Below are 20,658 nucleotides of genomic sequence, written 5' to 3'. Positions count from 1 at the left end.
TGGTAGTCATCCTTTGCCATGAACGAGCGTACTAGTTAATATTATGCGTCCAATATTCCATTTCTGCTACTCATTTATAAGGGCATGATGCCTTTTTTTCTCCGCCTAACGTTAACTTCGCCTTCTGAACCTTTCGGGCTTTGGGGCTCGCGCTGTCATCAATGACCTTGCGCTTGTGCATTAGCTCTCTGCCAGATACTTAGCCTGGGTGCCATCCTCCGTAGTCTCCTTAATGTCGCTTGCTTAAAAATAGCAAGAATTGGCCAAATAGGGATAATGGTATGCCAAGGGAATAATTAGTTAACTACTCTACATGCTTTCAGCTACCCAAGGCCTAGGATTAATTACAACCTCATTTCCATAATCAATGTGACAAGAAAAAAAATTACAAAAGGTCTAAATACCGAGACTATTTTTACGCAACAACAGAGTGTTTTATTCAAACGACGTTTCGGTGACCGTCATGGTGCATCGTGACCGCTGAATAAAACACAGTCTCTTTATATTGGCTCTTTTTAGTGACTTCATCCTAACGAAACTATTCACGGAAGCTCTAACAGAGTCGGACATCTCCAAACTCTTGTTTTATACCTTTTATAGAAAGTGAAAAAAAAGGAACATTGATGTTTTGTGTCTTTTACTATTTTATAGCACATTGTGTGAGAAAAAGGAGCTCCGTTGACCCCTAGAAGTCGGCTGCGGGCCCTGTGAGGTTACAGTACACCGCAGCAGGACCCGCCTACCTGTTGAATGTGTCACGAAGGACTTGTCACGTGATCTCATTATTATGGTTTTACGTATTTGGGCAGGAGGAGACGGCCAACCGGCTTCATTTCCGCTCTTGCTAAGTCTCGGTGCCGCAGTGTGTGGGAAGGGTTAGCGCTTTCCTTATTTTCCCCTTCTCAGTTCTTGGACCACACCGTGCTTCTCCGATCATTTAGAAGTCTTTAGGTTTGTCTAGAGTCAGCAGAATGACGGAAAACGGCGGAGAAAGCAGCGGAAATGTCGCCGTCGCCACCGCCTCCACGACGTCTACCGGGTCCAAGGAGGGGATGATATCTTTCCAGTTTCAAATCGGCCTTCAGAGGGAGTCTGTCAGCCTATCGGCTTCAGACCTAACAGTCCACACTGTCAAGGAGCTTGCGTGTACCACTATCGAGAGCAAGGTAAGCACGTAGATAAGACACACCAGCAGGCAGGGCCGCGCTGCACAAGCCCCTCCTGAGTCCCGCTGCAAGTCGACCGCTTCTTGCGGCCATGTTGAACGTGTGTAACGTTACAATGAATGAATAGTCTGTTCCTTGGATGACATACCTTGTTTGCTGCCGGACACAGGCCTGTCCAGATCCGAAGGACTCGACCCAATCTAGTCTGCAACACAGCCAGCCAAAATTACTCAACCTCAGGCAGTTGACTATCACTTGTATCAGGCGTTTTTGCCTGACGTCTCAAATTCTGCAGACGACGCAAGATTTACACGTCCTTCAATGTCATAAAACTAGATATTCTTAGTTCCTCTGCGTGTGAAAAATTACAATCAACCTATATGATTACATTACATCATATCGAGACAGTCGTGCAGAGCTTCTTTAGCTTGTGTCTAATGTATTTCCTCTGTGATTGTGTACCAGACAAGAGCACTTTTATTCCTGAGCAAACCCTACCCCTGCAGAGCGGGTAGATTGCCTGCTGAGGTGTTTATGTTGTATGGTGTCATGTTGCGGCGGCCAAGGCCCCATCCTTGGCCCCAATCCCCGCAGGGACCAGACGTTATCTAGTCAGGGCACCAAATATCATCCTGGCTCGGGGTATATCATCAACCAGGAAGTCATACATTTCCAGGGGAACACCCACACCAAGAATTGATTATGGTATCAGTTTATCTGACCGATATTATTTTGTCAAACACTGGGTAGCAGTGGGTACCATCATGTTATGAAATCTGTCTATTGCTTTGAAATTATGTTTGATGTTCATCCATTGTGTGTTGATGAGGACCTTCATTTCAGATGCACAGGATAAAGCTATCGTTGGCCATTGCTAAAAAAAATAGGCCCCATCCTTTTCTAGATTGTTGTGTAATATTTAACACCACCTTTCTTAATCTTAAATCATTATTTGATGTGCATTTCGATATGCCTTGAACTGCAGAACCTCCTTACGTTCATGATGGATTGCATAACATTGTTGGAGACTAGTCAGCTTGAAAAAAGACACCTCTCTCCCTACCAGGGTACTTGTATGGAAAATTATGGAGTGATTTTGTAGTTAATTTGGTTGTATGGCATTAGCTGGAGGCACTATCAGATAAGTAGTAGGTGTTAGATTGTTGACAAATTGGTATTTCCAAGAGCACATGTCTCAACATCTGGCAGGAGCATGTGTTAGGCACTGTTTTGTAAGTCTTTCTTCCCAGCAAACAGGGTTGAGGACTTTGTTGTTTAAATACATGTAATACAGAGTCTTGGCAGTCTTTTGGGAAAACAACTTGATTTTTGGTAAACAAAAAGATGCAAAAACATATATTTGTGTGCAGGTACTATACAAATAGGGAAATACTAGTACTATAGGGAAACATGTTGGTAATGTATGATAAATGTATGTTACGTATGATAATTTATAATAATGCGATTAATACCACAGTAATAATATGATACAATCTGTATGCTACTATAGCACAGATACTGAATATTAAACATTTCATTGGAATGTTGGAAAAAAATGTACAATAGCAACACCATTATATTGAAATGAAATGGCTTGGATTTTTTGAAGATTTTTCATGGGAAGGTTGATGATTTCCATGCAAACTTATAGGTTGCCCCACCTATAAGTTACTACTTTCCTCAAATTAAGTAATGTTACATACGTAAGCCTTTGACAATATTTCTAACAGCCTTTAGTTAACTGATACTTATAGCCATTAATACCTAAAATTAAAAAGCATCTGCCAGATATAGTGGTGCAAGCCAAGTGGGCATGATTTGGGGGGGGGGTAGCATTCTTAAAGTGCAGGTAGCACAATGGGCTAGCTAGGTTCAAAAATATGTTGCCTCAAGTAAAATTTGGTTCCCCGGGGCAACTGGGCAACCAGGTATTTTGCAGGCTGTAAGTACTCTTCTAGAATACAACACTATGATACTAAATTCTACTTCTTTTTATCTAGTATAGAAAATCCCTTGGCCTGTGGGGATCAGCTAATTTGTACATTTTCGAACAGATTTTTTTCACTTCCAAATTTTTCATGTGCACAAAACCCCAATGCAATCTTACCATGTATTTCAATATTTCCACTTTATGCATATATTCAATAGGGTCTGTGGATAATACTGTATTCTGCATTTATAAGAAGGATAGGAAAAAGTAAATAGTTGAATACAGGAAGTGGATGAAGTCATGTCTGGGGGCAATTGCAAAATCTATTTTTTCCTTTTCGTTGTTTGGACACATGCTCATGTCCAGACAATCTAAATCTGGGTATTGAGTCATTTTCAAGTAACTTCCTGGTTTCGGAAAGCTGTTCTCTGGTCTGAATCTTGAACATGTAAGGGAAATCAGATGCTCCTTCAGGGACGTCCAAGGCTATTCCCTTTCAGTTTTACATTTTCTGAATTCGAAAGTAAGCTTCTTTATTTTACAGGCACTTTGTATAGAGATCTTAATCTCAAGTACACCACAATGTCAAATTTTGTTTTCCAATTGTGAACATGGCTGATATTATGATAACCTTCCCACAGCAAAGGTGATTTCTTTTATGAATGAGAAGAAATGGAGTTGACACTGTAGATTATTGTATATTGTAGATTATTAGATTTACTACAACTAGTAGTAGTAGTAGTAGAAGTAGCTTACATGTTTTGCGAAAACTGTCATAAGATAGATGTTTGTCATTTGTTTTGAGGTTTTACATAGTAAGATGATGCCTGTCACCTTAGTAACTTTCCAGAGGATGCATGTGCCATGATGTGGATCAGGATACCTCTCTTTCATTATTGTTGACATAAATCTTCCTGATTCAAGTGCTTGGAAAAGGGCCAGAAGAAGGGGAAGTGCCAGGCAAAAATTGGTTTTAGCAAGGATCACAAGGAGACTTATGTTTGGTACATCTTGGAGTGCTACCTTTGAGATGAATTATATCTATAGTGCTAGATGCACAGGTAACAAGGAGCAGACACAAAGACGTCTTTGATACCTGAGATAGCTGCCTGAAGCAAGTGCTACTGCAAGGTTCAGAAATAGTAGATAAGGCCAGTAATGGCTGTTATTTTGTCAACCAGATAGCACAGAGTAGTTGTTAATCCTATTGCAGGATTTGTTGTAATGGTAGCCAGGACACTTGTAGATCACCTGATAACTCACAAGTATTGACCTCACCATGTTAGTAGGTCAATACAATGTATGCTAGTTATTGATTTCACAAATTAAGGCTTCTGTTTAGTCTCATACTTGGTAGCTTTATGGTGTATGTGTACATATAAACTATGTCATGAATGAGAATTACCAGTATTTTTATCATAGAATTGGTGGGAATTGACCCTGCAAAACAGTTGTACCTGAATATCATGGAGTTCATATCATATGCTAGCTAAGGACTGAAAGGTCTAATGATTATGCTGAACATTTGGGTGGACTTGAGGTTATTCATTAACGTTAAACATAATTTAACATATGGATGACATCATGACAAGCATATCTGACCTTGAGGTGTTGGGTACAAAAGAGTAACAGAAAACTGTCACTGTATGGTACTCTCCAAGCAGAGGTTTGGGTTTTGGGGGTATTTTTAGCGTGTTTTTAGGCTTTTTTATCAGGGTTTCTCTTTTGCACTGAATTTTTTTCCCCACCAAACCCAACCTCTGCCGGCACTCACCTCGGGGAGGGGCAAACCTATTCAAAACAGGCGATAGTGCCCCTCCCCGGGAACCATCAAACTGTCATTAGGGATATCTATTTATTGTGGTGGATTATCACACTTCTAGGCAGTCGGAAAGGTATTCATTGGGCCACACGCCTCCTGCTGACTGTGCCTATTCATGCGTCTGGTTCACACCTCCTTGAAGAACGACTGAAATGTGTTGAAGTGATTAGGTTTATAGCCCATTGAAGTTTTCGACTGCCGGCAGAGGTTGGGTTTGGTGGGAAAAAAAATTCAGTGCAAAAGAGAAACCCCGATAAAAAAGCCTAAAAACACGCTAAAAATACCCCCAAAACCCAAACCTCTGCTTGGAGAGTAACTGTATGGTCCGTCCTACTTAAGATAGCAAATAGCCTGAGGGAATATAAGATACACCCCACCCCCACACATGTGTACCAGAGAATGCAGATAATATGACCTGTTAATAATACAGTGTTATGTTACATGTAGTGACTGAAGACTGGATAGTCCAGATTGGCAAGACAGTCTTCTCTTGTCAGATTATTTACAACACCATGGGAGTTTGGAAGAATGGCTGGAATGCTAATCATTCATGTAGTAAATAGTTGTGTAGACACTTCAAATTTGCTTTGGGTCATCTTGAGAATTGGAAGATTATCTGCTCAGTGTCAAGTAACATATACTGAGCTGTAACTCAGATTACCTCTACATCATCGCAGTTTAGTTTTCTTGTTATGGAGATTTGAGGTTAGAAGTAGATTATCTTTACTACAGGCAAATGTAGTCACTGTCCTTAGACTTGACATGCAACTCTTTCCACAAAGCTTTCAAGGTATTACTACTATTCTTTCAACCATCTCAAGTAAACCCTGTCAGTGAATGTAACGTTTGACAAAAAAGGAGAACGTCGCTTTTTGGGTTGTCAAAAATCTATTTTGCCATACAAAAGTTGCAATTTGTGGGCATGAAGTTGAAAAAGCTAAGCTAGATTATAAGGGAGACATCCTGTGTTTAGGAAGCATCTAATTTCACCGGTCTGAGATTACTGTTTACCTGGAAGGTCTGAAGTTCCTAAGGGAGCATGTATGTGTAGATCATAATTATCTGGTAGGAATGAAATGGTGGTTGCTCCTGTCATGTCTAGAGACCTGTGGCCATATAATAACAGACTACATAGTGCATGCCTTCATATTTGGCCATTTGAAATGACTAAGATGTTTCCACATATCAGTTCTACTTGTACATGTAAGCCTTTCGCCATTAGTTACCCATGCATCATTACGGATATGTCTTCATTGATGAATCTGTGTGTGTGTGTGTGTGTGTGTGTGTGTGTATGCATGAGTGCATGCGCCTGTGTGTGTGCGCATGCGCCTATGTGTGTGTTTGTCTGCGTGCATGCGGTAGGACATGCCACAGCAATCCTTCTTGAAGACGTAAAGCTGGTACTATTATGTTATTTCCCCATTTATGTCTTTATTTCTTCAGTATCATAATTCATGCCCCAGATGTAAATCCTACAGTACAAAAGTGTTTCAAAATGCTGTTTTGTTTATTTGAGTTTGTGGGCTGTTTCCTGAAAGGGAAAAACAGAACTAGATGTAAATTTGCACAATTATCAAATGATGTGGAAAAAAGGTCTTACTTCCTTTAAAGGAGACAAGACCAAGTAAAAAACATACTAGATCAGCTTGTTAGCACTAGCAAGATGATTTCCTTAAGACAGGAGAAGTGTGCCTTGAGGAGATAGGAGGCCCACCTTGTGTGCATTGACGTCAGCAAGGCTGATGAGTGCGTCACTCGTGTTCCCAGATCCCCACTCATTGCCTTTAAGGTTAGCAATAGAGGATTATGGCAGTTGTAAATTTTAATGATAAAAGATAGGAGTGCCTTGCCTAAAAAGTATGTATATGCAGTGATTCCCCACAAAATATGTTAGGGATGATGCTGAAACCCTTTAAAGTGTAATAAACATCCATGGCACAGTTCCATGTCTACTGGGCTAGTCAATGACATACTTGTGAAATGCATTTTCTACACTGCGCATGCACACTGTCATAAAAGACTCATATCAAATCTCAAATCACACAGGCACCATCTTCTTTATTATGTTGAGAAAACATATATCAAAATAGATTATACAAATCATAATATAGTTCCATAATCAATGAGACAAATGAAATAAAAAGATTACAAAAGGTGCTACTAGTACTATTACTAGATATTACAAAAATATTTCATGGAGAAATAACTTAAGAATGTCTCACATACACATATACCAGCACTTTGAGGCACAAGGTTAAGAGGGTAATCTGTACCAAGATATACAAGCTACATTTGTACAAGTGGGGATGTGAGAAGAGTTTTCACACCCCTTTTTCCATGATCCTGCTTCATTAAGTCCGTTGAGGTGTCATCTCCACTGGCACAGAACATCAGAGGGAGATCTATTGAGGACATTAAAGTTATTGGAAGGAGGGAGAAAATTCTAACAGATTGATTTATCGTCAATCTTGGATCAACTTTGAGGAATCTGAGTGATAGAAAGTTAATGCATTTTTTATGATGTGTAACATGAACTCTGCTTATCCTATAGTTTATAAAAGTGAACCAAGAAATAAACCAATAAATAAAATGATAAAGTGGTTCAACTAAAAATCAGTCTGCATTATGCTTTTACGAGGGCAAGAATTACATATTTTGTCTTTGTTATCTGTTGAAACGCTACAGAAATTGATTTGTTTGATATACAATTGTACATATGTGGGTACAGTATATAGTATAGGTAAGCAGTCTGAAACAATTCAGATTGCTTACAATTGTGTTTACAAGAATTTTATATAATTGATTGGTTTCATCATGATGTTGGTGTTATAACAGTGGAAAACAGCTTGAAATGTTTGCTGAGCTTGTGAAATGACAGGGTAATTTGTACTAGGAATTCCTGACAAAAGGGGTCAAGGCTTGTGTCTGTATACACAATACATTAAGATCCAGAAACATTGAACCAAGCTGATCCTCAGATGGATGCTTACTGTAATAATTGACTGGAAATGTTTGGACTTGGACAAAGTTATCTACATGTTACAATTTTGCTACAGCAAAATATACAGGCCTTAGTATAGTACCAGAGCAATGTCATTTATCATCACACTAAAGCACCTGATGCATTTGAAGTCTGTGCAGTGTTACATAGTTTACGTTAAGTTCTTTTGAAATGTTTGGTCAAAAATATTCTTTCACCTGCAGCTGATAAAATAAGCTGACAGCAATGACAAGTCCTTTGATCCTGCCATTTTTCATCACTTGGGTGCATCCTGAGATAATTGCCTAGCATGAGCCAATTATTGATCAAAGCTGCAGTAGTACTTGTTGGTTACGTTCCCTTTGGGGAACACACATGTCAGGAGGATATCTTTGTCCACAGCTGTAGGAGACACCAATCAGATGCCTCTTTATTGCACAAGAAGAATCTGGAAATGCTGAGCAAGATATCATACCTCATAGGACTTACATGTGTAAAATTTGTAGTTGCTTTTTGTCTGACTTTGGCAAGTCATAATTATATAGAAATTGATAGCATGACAGTAGTTTTGTTGGCTATCACATTGAAGAAAGAATATTGATTACACTATCCTGCTCCATCAAAATTATAACTTAATGTACTCTCGCTTGTTTAGAGTATAATCAGGGAATTAAGATTGTAATTATAGAAAATCAGCCGTGCATGAAATTATGAAGAACATGCCTGTCAGTTTCAGATAATCAAACTTCAGATTTGCTCCTAGAAACTGTCACGGTTCATTCTGGTCACATCAAGATCCTTGGTAGTAGATTTTTATACTTTTATTAAATGTCCTAGAACCAGTTATAATTGTGACTATTTCATACACATTCAATATAAGACTACATGTTACAAGCCTGTCCTTTTGGATATTTTAGGGAGTCTTGCCTTGAGAGAGATAATTGATGCAATTACTGATGCTTGCTCTAAAGCCAGTCTAAATGATATGCAAGACTAATCAAAGAACAGATCCAAAGGCAGATGGGCTACTGAGACATTTCAGTTGACAGGCCATCCCTTTTGAGACCAGACAATAAAAATACATGTTATGGAATAGCTTATTTTTGGAATCCCCCGAATTACCCTGGTAATAGAAGTCATGTCTGAGAGATAGCCCACAATTTTTAATCTAGGTTAGATTTCTTGCTTGGTGTTAGTCAGATAATGATATAGTCAGACTGTGAAGACTACATGTAATGTGTTGTCCATGGTACTGAAAATGTGGTACATGTGAATGTGATGTTCATAGTTCAATTTTTTCAACATTGAAAAAGATTTTTTTGACATGAACATGCCATTCAACAAAAACTAAACTTATTGCTGAATATAATGTGTTAATATTTTATTCATTCAAAGTTTTGAAATTCAAAGTTACATAGAAAATTACAAAATTATCTCAGTATGTACATACATACAAATCAGCATTACTGTGAATATATCAAAATAAAGAAAAATATCATTGAAAGGGCAGTTTGATGGAGAGATATGCAAAACTAGAAAGGCCAATATTTGCTTTGGAGCAAATATAGCGATGGGTTCACCACATTTTACGACATGGCAGGGAAAGAATGAGAAACACAAGGGAAAACAATGATTTACATTGATATAACTATAATATGAAGTAACATACAACTAAAACAACAGTTGGATAGCTATTCCCTACTTTATTGGTTAGGATTTTTAATTGCATAATGCAAACTGTTGATTTTCACAAAAAAAAAAACGTTCATGCCCCGCATTCCAATGCTGGAGCAGAAAAGCTTGAAATACCTACCAAAACACTTGAATAAAGACATACTGTCAGTATGGAAATGCTCTGTGCAGGTGTTAATCAAGTTAAATCCCAACAGCCAATCAGCAAGAAATGCTCTGTGCAGGTGGAAATGCTCTGTGCAGGTGTTAATCAAGTTAAATCCCAACAGCCAATCAGCAAGGAGAATAGAGGAAAGCTGCATGCCTATTGGTTGATGCCCTGCATTCCATTGTGATGAGTCATGCCCAAATGTGGTAACACTGCACACTAACTCAGTAATACATTTGCTATAACACAGCCAAAAAACTCAAATAAAACCATTCTAAAAGCCTGTATCACAAAAATTTAAAAAACGCCTAGGGGTATTTGCCCACTGTACCTCCATACCAAATTTCAGGACCTTAGGCCCTAAAATGAAGAAGCTGAATCCATTTAAAAAATGGCAGGAGAAGAAGGAGAAGGAGAAGGAGAAGAAACATCAGAAAAAGCAATATGGGTTCACCACCACTTCGTGGTGTGGTGAACCCATAATAAATGGTTTTAAAAGAAAGCTGGAAGGCAGTGTGATAAATTGGCTATATGTACAATATAGTTGCAGGAGGGGCATATTACCATTTATTTACAACTGTTGGGCTGGGGGAGTTTTCACATATTCTTATAGTGATACTGATGTTCCAGTAAAGATATAAACCAGACTCTGACTCTGAGCAATATCTGCCAAGCTTTGATAAAATGGAATATACAGCAGCCCCTATATAGGATCATGCATGAAATGGCCACCTTATACCCACTTGTAGCGAGCATTGGCAATTTGTTAGAAGACTTCCCTTTCAGAATTCTAAATGTGTTGCTGTCAAGAGCTGAATCCTAAGCAGAAACTCTGACCATTATGTCAGGCAATTAACATACATTACATTGCAGATTTGTTGGGAAAAGCATTTGGTGTCTTGCCGTTGTGTGTAGAAATTATTTGCCTTGTTGGACATATTGCACAAAACTAAACTAAAATGTGCATTATTTCGTATCTTTAGGGTCATGTCATTTAAAACATACACTTGGTAATGAGGAGTTGAATAATCTATTGATTTATAAGGATAATAGGCCAGAAGAAATATTTCCCTCTGTGAAGGTCAGTTTGTTAGGGTGCAGACATGTGATTAGTCTGGAAGATGAATTGTTTGACATTCAGATCATCTCATATGGAACGTATGACCTTTGGTCATTGGAGCATGTATCAAGCTTGGAGCATGTAGACCAGGTGTAAGAAGAAAATCCCTATGTCCTACCAGTACCAACCTGATGAAATTATTTTCGGGAGACCAGGTTAGCTTGTGACATGCCAGGGTTGTTAAGATAAGATTGTTATTGGGTGTAGAATATGATCAACTGATAAAATAATGCAAATCAGGATTTGTCAGTCGTAAAGGTTAACAACATCATTTCACCCAGCTGGCCAAAGGAATGACATTGGGGAACTCTAGTTTTTAACTATGGGTTTAACAGTGCACCGAGATATATGTGTAGGTTGCGTTGTACATAAAGGCATTGTACTGTTACAGTATTGTACAGCATATTCTTGACATTTAACTTCAGCCAGAAAAAATAATGAAACTTGGGGTTTGCTGGTTGAAAACTTGTCCCTTAGTTGAATTGTATATTCAGTATTGCTTCACAGGGAACAAACTTTGATCTTTGTTAAATCAGTTTTGTGCAATATTGCCAATTGAAGCTCTCTCTTATATTTCGGGCAAATACCAAATTCAAAAGTCAAACAATGCCGGGCTATTCTGTAGGGAAGTGATCATACATAGGAGGGGATAGAAGCTAGAATAGGATGATTCATTCCAGGCTATGTGTCAGGTGGCCAATTTGGCTACCATCAAAAAGCCAGCCATCAAAATTTTATGAAACAGTCAGTCCTGAGCAATCATCTTTGGACCAACAAATTGAATAACTTTTCACAAATGGTCATGCAGTTTTCTTTTGAGCAGTCCAAATATGTAGTTTTGATGCAGACATATCATGGTAGTACATGGAAAATTTGTTTTTACCATTCATTTTTTCCCTACAGTTTCCTGAGTGGAGCTTCTATGGTTTCAGTGACAAGATTCTGTTGTTTCGCCATGACGACAGCAGTGATAACATCTTACAGCTGGTGTCATCTCCTGAACACATCATGGAGGGAGCCCTGATTGAAGTTGTCCTCTCCTGTAAGTCTCCCTGAAATATATACTTGAAGAAATAATGAATATATTCAAAACACTACAAGTTTTATAGTTTTATAGCAATACAATGCACCAGTGAATCTGCTCTTGTGTAATGGCCTTTTGTGGTAATGAAATCAGTGCAAATGCCAGTTTGGCTTGTATCCTATCCCAGCATAAATATATGGACTAATTTTGATTGATGTATTAATAATACATTTAGAACTGAACTGTATTTCATTATAAGCCCAAATGGTATAGAAATAGTTTCTATAGTGCCTAATAGTTTGAAAATCAAGGATTTCTTTTTGATTATGCATACTCACCATCCAACAATGGGCAACATCTCTAGTTACTAAAAAAAGAAAGACTGAATCTTTTGATGATATTTACTGTAAGCCACAGACGCTTGTAGATGATGGATATATTTTCTAGATTCAGGCTTATATTATAATCAGGAATATCAATGGAAATCCACTTTTGTAAAGGTGAAAGGAACAACATCTTTCTTGATAAGTTCCATTTATAACAGCCATTCATTTTGCCTGTCATAACTGAATGTAATTCAAATTCTCTGCTAAGCAAACTGGCTTCTATATGGTAAAGATAGTGGGAGAGGGTTGGATTTGTGATTTTATTTTAATGAAAAGCATGCTCTACCAAGTCAATTTGTTACCAATAATCTCAAAGCAAAAAAGAAATGGCAACTTAGTAAATCCAGATAGGGAGTCGTGAGTTTCATCTTGGTTTGTATCTAATGACACCATTTTGTTTGTTTTTCAGCATCTGCAACTGAGGAGGAGACCCAGATCAGGCCCCATGCCTTGTTTGTGCACTCCTACAGGTCTCCTGCCTTCTGTGACTACTGTGGGCAGATGTTGTTTGGTTTGATCAGGCAGGGACTCAAGTGTGATGGTGTGTACCATCTGGTCTAGTTGTGCCTTTCACATTATAGTTTGTTAAAACAAACTGCTGCAGTTCTCCAGACAACTTCCTTTACTATTAGCAAACATGCTCTTTCTTGGAAAGTTGAGATCTGTTGGGATCTTTTATGACATGTAGTAGATACTAATGCAAACAAGAAAAATGTTACCTTGCAGGTCAAGATGATTCCTCCCAATGAAGTACATCTACTACACTACACTAGATTTCTTATATCACTACAAATTGGGTGAACCCAAAGCAGGAAGAGGCTTGAATAGTCCTCATTATCACAGGGAATGTTTCTTTAAAACAGAACCAGTAAATTTTTTATCCATTGTTATTGTTTGATGTACAGAAAAACAATTTTGGTTTGTCAAAAGCCTTATCGTATTATTTCTTCAACCTGAAATAGCTCCAACAAACCCTGATCATCTGTAACCAACCACCTGTTTGATCAGAAAGGGCCTCCTGCAGAATTGTTTCCTTGTTATTTGTGTGAATATGTTATTCTGTCCATTTCGCTATCTGTAAGAAAATTAGGAGAGAGAGTCAGCAGAGTGTTTCATTCTGTAATAATGTTGTAAATCTCTTCAGAAAGTAACACATCCCTAACCCCTGCTTAATCCATGGGTGGTCAACCGTAAAATCATTAGTTTGGACTTGGAGTGTACAGTTCAATGCACTGAATTTTGACACCTGCACAGAATTAATTTTGGTTGCTACTATCATGCTGATACATGAGATGAAACGAATCTCCAGCATGCCAAAGGCTCTTTATGTGCCAAAATGGTGTTGTTAATACACTGGTCAGGTTTGACACTCCAAGTTTTTTCTCTATTTCTTCCCAGGATGTGGAGGAAACTACCACAAAAGATGTGCATACAAGATCCCCAATAACTGCAACTACACCCGGCGAAGAAGATCATCCGTGGCCATGAGATTACCATCAGATGACAGTGATTCCATCGTGGTCAGTTGTTTTTCTTGTTTTGTTTATGTACTCTTCATCAGTATTAAGACACTTAAATTTGATCTAGTGCAGGCAGTTATGGTTTTGAAGGTAAGTAGTAAGGCCCCTTTGCATGCAAATTGGATTTATGTGACTCTTTCTTTTAAAATTGGAATATGGTGCATGATGTAAAAGTATGATTTAAAAGACAACAAAACATACAGAATGTAAAAAGATCTATCCATGAAATTTGTCAAGCAACCCATAAGTGTTAGCTCAGAGGTTGCAGCCTGTAGCAGAAAGAGAGTTATTGAAAATACTTGTATGACAAATACTGACTGTATGTTGATTAATATAAAATGAATGCCACTGCTGCAGAAACATCATATGTACTGTACTGGTGGGACTTACTTTTCCTTGGGTCTGTGATATAGGGGAGGGAATACTCTTCAAAGTCAAACACCCACTGACTTCAAACAAGCTCACGTTCTATCCATCGTGATAGTTTCTGTCATGCTGTGCACGGAAATGGAGTTCCGTTGTCTTCCTAATGACTTAGAAGTGCTGTGTAAGTAATCAGCAGCATGATAATTGTCCTGTCTAACCAAGTCTCCCCCACTGCCTCCCACCCACACAGCCTGGAAGGATTTTGTAAACAACTTCATGTAAAACATGATGAATGTCAAATATAGACTCTAGCCGTTCACTTACTCATTCAAAGAAATGAAAGAACTTGATGGAATATACAGAGATTATTTTGATAAACATGATCATCATACATGGGGGTGGGTATGGGAGATATAGGGCCTAGGGTAGCTTTTCATAATTGGGCTCCCCTGGTCTCCTCTGCCATCATCTATACAAGTTACACTATTCTCTCGTGTGCAGGTTGGCTGTACATGATAGCCAATTACAAAGTGTCGTCTCTACCATAATCCGAATATAACAATACCATTCATTTTCTCTGGCCTAGTTAGGACATCATTTGCGTCCCATCTTACATCTTGTGGATTGAGTTCTGTATTACCATTGATCAACATACAGGCAATTAGCCTCTTGTAGGATTCTCAGCTTTCTTGAATAGTAGGGAGAAAGTGATAAACTCCTTTATTGATGATGCACTTCACTGGCTGGGTGATTGCTCAACCACCTACGCATCCTCATTTCTCCTCCATACCAAGGGGCTTCACATCAGATGCATTTAAAATGCATTTCAGAGTAGAATTGAATCTCTAGGGCTGATACAGTCCACTGTTTTTTTCTTCGTTTTTTCTACAAATGCTATTGGATTTTGTAATGCAACTGCGCAGGATATTATACAAATTGGAATGTAAATTATAGTATTTATACCTGAAAATTTTGGTTGAATTTTCTATGGAGCTGAGACGATTATGTATCTTATGTTCATTTTATGCGTCCACCAGTCAACATGTCAATGTTGTATAGTTAGTCCTAATTCGTTCTAATTCGTCATTGTCGATACAATCCAGCAGCTGCATTAAACTCTAAAAGTACACCTGATTTTAAGTCCTTGTTGAAAATATATAATGTATTATTATGGATACTAATTATAAAGACACAATTAGCATTATTTGACTTTGCAAATATTTAATTACATAATCTGTACATCTCTAGGATCCAGTTTTGTTGAAAATTAGATTAAAGTAGATCCAAATTAATTTGAACCTTATGTTATCACATGCAATGACATATTGTATCCATCCACACGCATGTCATTTATACCACTGAAATCCCAAGAGGTTTGTTATACATGTATGTACGTGTTTATACATAAATGAAATGATCATATAGGGAAGAGAAAGGCTCCATGCTCAAGGCAGGTGATTAGGCCCTCTCATCCATGTAACCATTTCATCTTCATGGCAGCTGCAGAAAGATGCAGACAGCACCTACAGTCTCCCTGTGAGCATTGACAGTGAAGGCAAACTGATGCCTCCAGAATCACCTAAGCCTTCCAATTCACCAAAGTTTCCTCGTTCACCAAGATTTGGTCGATCACGATCACCCAGTCCCAAAAATGTGGGCTCCTCACAGGTATGTTCAACAGCTTCTGTGGTGGTGATGGCGGTGGGGTGGAGTAGTGGCGATGACAAACAGCCAAACCGTCTTATGCATTTTGTCCTACCTACCATTCATCAATAAAGCTTATCCTGAAAGGAACATGTGCAAGATTTCAACCCTGCAAATGCTTGAGTCTTTACCTGCTTTCATCTGTACATCCCAAGTAAGAGCACCGCACCTGAGAAGGAAGTAGCTGCAACAGATGTGAACCTAAGGCACTGTGCCTCATGTTTATAAAATCACCTCCCCGTGTTGCTACACTTTTGCCCTGCGGTTAGGTGCTTTTTATAAAAAATAATGTGTAGATTTAGAACATGCACGTGATGTGGCTAAGTGTTACGTGTTAATCTGTGGACTGAGCACTAGAAATGAGTACATATATTTGATAACTCTTAGTTAATAGTTTTAAATGCCTGATTTTCTTTCAGTTTGCTCCATCCATCCTAGCAAATCATTCTCTGGACTGAATTTTTCACCAAAGGTTTTTGCTACACGCATGTACATGTACTTATCAGACATCAGGGACAAGAAAAAGTCCTGTTAAAATCTCACAGTCCCCTGCATTTCAGCGGACAGATGATGATGATGATGTTGTAATATTGATTCATGTCCATAGCAACAACCTAAGATGTGAACTGTTTCATCCCTCAAAAGGCAAGAATCAGGAAATGATTCGCTGATGTTGAGAAGTCCAAAGGCTTTTTAGCAGGGCTTCTAAGTTAGCCACCCCTTATAGGCAAGACAATAGTGGCATGGTTGTAGTCACGTAGACCAGATGTACATGTAAGGGATGTGTGGGGGAAGTTATTAGGGAGTTGACCAAGGACAAACACACATATACCTTAAGTGTATGTTTGTACCGTGAGTGTGCCATGACTACCTGCTAACTACTATAATTATTACCACCTATTCCCTATTACCTCAGGTTTACAAAATACCTTCTGTGTCTGTCCTGTAGGATGCTTATCACAGTACTATTGGCTACTCATGAAGGCTTGTAAGAGTATAAACATTTATATATTTTGATCTCTTCCTTAAAGGTAATCATTACTTTAACTTTCAGTTGATACACAATGCTACATGAGTAATTGAGATTGAGTGTGGTCTGCAGTCTGTCTCTGCCATAAAGTACTAGGATGGTATTCTGCTGGAGGCCTTTTTCTGATCAAACAGGTGGTTGGTTGCTGATGATCAGGGTTTGTTGGAGCTATGTCAGGTCTGTGGACAAGAGGGGTGCATGGGGTGATTTTAGTATTTTTACAACAATTTCTTTCCCCAAACTCATTGTCAAAGGCATATTCCATACTTGAGATCACTTTGGATCTTAGCTTGTTCAAAGGAAAAGAAAACACATCTAAGTGGTCAACATTACAAACTACAGCTCTTGTATGCTTTGGTAAGGACTCCTGAGAGTTGGACTCAGTTTGAGACTTGACCTCTAGTTTTATATGTGGTCCATGGCAAAGAAAATAAAAGTAGAGAAAAGGTGAGAGCACTGTCTGCCTTCAAATGAAAACATTTTTATAACTTTATAATTTTCAGTAATGGTTTAAAAAGTTCTAGTTTTGCATGTTACAATATATGTAGTTCAGTCAGAGTATTGGAGCAAAGACACAATTCCAGACTTGATAGTTTTTAACAGTCAAGGACTAACAAAATTGGATTCATTTTATAGCAGGTGAATTTCTGTCATCTCATTGCAACTATGTGCAATTTGAAGACCAAAGCAGTTTGCTCACAGATATTTTTGTGTTGGACCAATAAATGTTTGAGCAGCTTATGGGGTTTTAGGCTGGTTTCCAGGAAGCTACTCAGGGAAATATGAAATTATTGCCCGAGAAGGCACTGAAGATGTGTAGAATACAGAGGATAACTCAGCTGGGCTTAAGAGCCCTGCCACTTTCCCATCTAATGGCTGGCTGGCAGCAAGCATCGAAAAACATATGATACATTCATAACATGCATGGAAAGTAATATCAAAGGTCATCGAAAGAGGTGGTTACATGAAATTTCAGCAGAGAAAGTTAACAACCCTAGTTTTATATGTTAGGGTACTTACACCTGATCCTGATTTACAATGATAGCAGTTCCCCTAAAGGATCATGGAAATAGGACTTGTTGCAAAGATCTTTGGGGGAATTTATATGCATTGAAGGGAATTTGTGGGAATATCTATTTGCAGCTACAGGCTGACTGACTGAACATGCTGCCTCCAATGGGAATATGGAATATACGCAATGCATACTGATTGCAGTAGATATACTGTAAAGCAGTAAAAACAATTTTTTAACCTTTTCCCAGCTGAAGTATCCTTTTCCCCCAAATTTGTCTTGGGTACAGGCTTAGGTAGCAGGGAGAAGGATAAGGGACTAAGTAAGCTTCCTCTTACTCAATGTTACTTTATCTGTTTTACCCAATAAGTAATGGAAATGTCATTCTTACAGCTGTTGAAGAAGATAATGTTTTTTCTTTGTCTTTGCTGATCTCTACTGTAGAATGAAAAGATGTACGGGCCACGTGACAAGCGTTCCACCTCCTGGAGTGGCCGTCCCATATGGATAGAAAGAGCCGTGGCAGGAAGAATCAGAGTTCCACATACACTACAGGTGCACACTGGCTTAAATCATCACAGGGATATCATGTTAAAATGGCAGTACAATGTAGCCTGAGCGTCAGCTTTCTTAGCTTTCGTCCTCTCCCCCGATCCGCTACTGGCCAAGTAGCAGAATGTGGGGAGCGGACGAAAGCTAAAAAGGCTGACACCCAGGTTTAGTACAATGTGTATACATAGGTGAAGAAATATGAACATGACATGCATGGAATTGGACTTACTATGAATAAATAAAACGCATCATGACTAACCTTAGCCTGTTATGCCAAGATTGTGCTTTGTCCACATAACAATGATTTTACAAATATATAGTACTACTTGTGACTGTTGTGTGAGCCTGTGTAATTGTGCATGCAGGTCCACACCTACACCAAGCCCACCATCTGTCAGTACTGCAAGAAGTTGCTAAAGGGGCTCTTCAGACAAGGTCTCCAGTGCAGAGGTCAGTGAAACATTAATGGTCAGGTTGCATCCATGTTGAAGTCAGTGTAGGTTTTATTCAATGTTTCCACTATCTGTAAGTGCTAAATTATGCTGATGACAGTCTTGTTTATCTTCTATTGCCATCAAATGACTGAAAATTAAATCACATTTAGCACATTACCTTGAATCATTGTAAGTAGTAATTGAAAATGAACATGATTCTAACCATTGATTTAGCTTATCACATATCCCTATTACCTACATGGGAAAGATTCTACTACTTAAGGCACAATTACATGTGTCTGTGAAATAGTGCTTACAAAAACAAATAACTACAAAATGCAAACAGTAGACTCGATGATACTGTACTGAGGGAGACCTCTTGAGTGAATTGTCATCCTAGCAAATAAGGGTCTCCCTCTGGAATCTCTCCAGGCCACATCATTAGAAGCACTCCTGTACTGATAAATGTGCTGTATCCTGGGTGGGTGTGTTGTGTACTCTTCAATGACTCAGGACTTTGCCCTGAGCTGTTATTATTGATTTTGGAAACCTTGAGAAGCTTTTCCTGTCGAAAGGAGCAAAGAAACTGTTAGTCCACCCACACATCGTCTTTCCCATCCCCATGTCTTTGGGGAAAATCACCTTCATCAGCTGCTTTTGGTCTACATGCAGTTCAACAAACAAGCTAACTTGTGAAATGTAACACATTAGTGTTGGACTGTCAGGCCATGACTACAAAACCTGACCAATGCTCTCTGTTTCCCACATCATCAAAGCATATCTGATTGGGTTGCTTTACTGCTTGTAAAACGTCAGACTCTGTGATGTGGATTGATTACAAACATTGAAATGAAAGCCACCAGATAGAGTTCCAAGAACCCCTACATGTATCTTCCCCTCTGGGTGCAAAAATCATTGGCCAGTGATGGTCTGGTAATTTTGTTCTGTTTCTTTGCCTCTACATGGCATTTAGAAGCTTTCTTTTAATGGTAATGTGTCTTTGATTTTGAGAGTTTGGTACTTGCCCTTTAAGTGGGATGAGACTTGGGTTGTTATCTTCACTTGTCACACTTCCTGGTAGAGGATGAAGGATTCCCTGCTTACTCACACCCACTCTTCACCTCAATGGTGTTGATCTTTCCTGCACTTCTACAACTTAACCTCCAAGGTAACCTCAGCCATTAGCCATTTTCCACTTCAAGATTGGGTAGACAGATTTTCTGATTTGGCAGCTATAAAGACGTAGAGATGGCCATTCAGTCTGAAATTTAGAGGTTCCATGTTGAGTTTGAAATTACTCATTCTGCTGGCATCACATGTACAAAGCATGAACCTTTGACCTTTCCTTGGTACTGAAAAGGGGTTCATCTCATTATACTACTAGTTTGAAATCAACTGTGTTAATCTTGGTATAACATGTAGCATGGTCCAAAGCACCATTACACTAGTGTACATTTTAGTGCATAGTTATTACATGTCAACAAATTTATTGTTTGTTTATCATCATTTGCAGATTGTAAGTTTAATGTCCACAAAAAGTGTGCACCAAAACTACCAAAAGACTGCACTGGAGAGGTAGCATTCCATCGAGGTAGGAGGGATGGTAAAGACAATTTTTTTTTGTTATTGTTTGATAGCTTAGTACTTAAGTTGTTTAATACCTTTAGAATTATTTTGGGATTGTATATATATATATATATACATACATACATACATACATGTATTTAGAGAGAGAGAGAGAGAGAGAGAGAGATATGTCTCTCTCTCTC

The 20,658-nt window shown here is 38.6% G+C and overlaps 1 protein-coding gene across 7 annotated transcripts in view; it reads left to right on the top strand.

Annotated features, from left to right (window-relative positions):
* Positions 1 to 786: 786 nt before the first annotated feature.
* Positions 787 to 20,658, top strand: part of LOC109479148 (serine/threonine-protein kinase D1-like) — a 29,635-nt gene continuing 9,763 nt past the window's right edge. For 3 of the 7 annotated variants that reach the window (XM_019781025.1, XM_019781026.1, XM_019781022.1), the window contains exons 1-7: positions 787 to 1,166; positions 11,765 to 11,903; positions 12,681 to 12,812; positions 13,670 to 13,791; positions 15,658 to 15,825; positions 18,348 to 18,458; positions 18,821 to 18,905. In XM_019781025.1, coding sequence (XP_019636584.1) covers positions 972 to 1,166; positions 11,765 to 11,903; positions 12,681 to 12,812; positions 13,670 to 13,791; positions 15,658 to 15,825; positions 18,348 to 18,458; positions 18,821 to 18,905 — 952 coding nt within the window. In that variant the 5' untranslated portion in view covers positions 787 to 971. Of the gene's footprint in view, positions 1,167 to 11,764; positions 11,904 to 12,680; positions 12,813 to 13,669; positions 13,792 to 15,657; positions 15,826 to 18,347; positions 18,459 to 18,820; positions 18,906 to 20,402; positions 20,493 to 20,658 lie in introns of all 7 variants that reach the window. The other 4 variants (XM_019781028.1, XM_019781023.1, XM_019781024.1 and 1 more) reach the window with 3 other exon arrangements.

The sequence above is a fragment of the Branchiostoma belcheri genome, unplaced genomic scaffold (assembly GCF_001625305.1).
Source record: "Branchiostoma belcheri isolate BF01 breed outbred unplaced genomic scaffold, Haploidv18h27 scaffold47, whole genome shotgun sequence".
NCBI lineage: Eukaryota > Metazoa > Chordata > Leptocardii > Amphioxiformes > Branchiostomatidae > Branchiostoma > Branchiostoma belcheri.
Note: the sequence above shows the minus strand (reverse complement) of the source record. Positions and strands in the feature narration are given on the sequence as shown.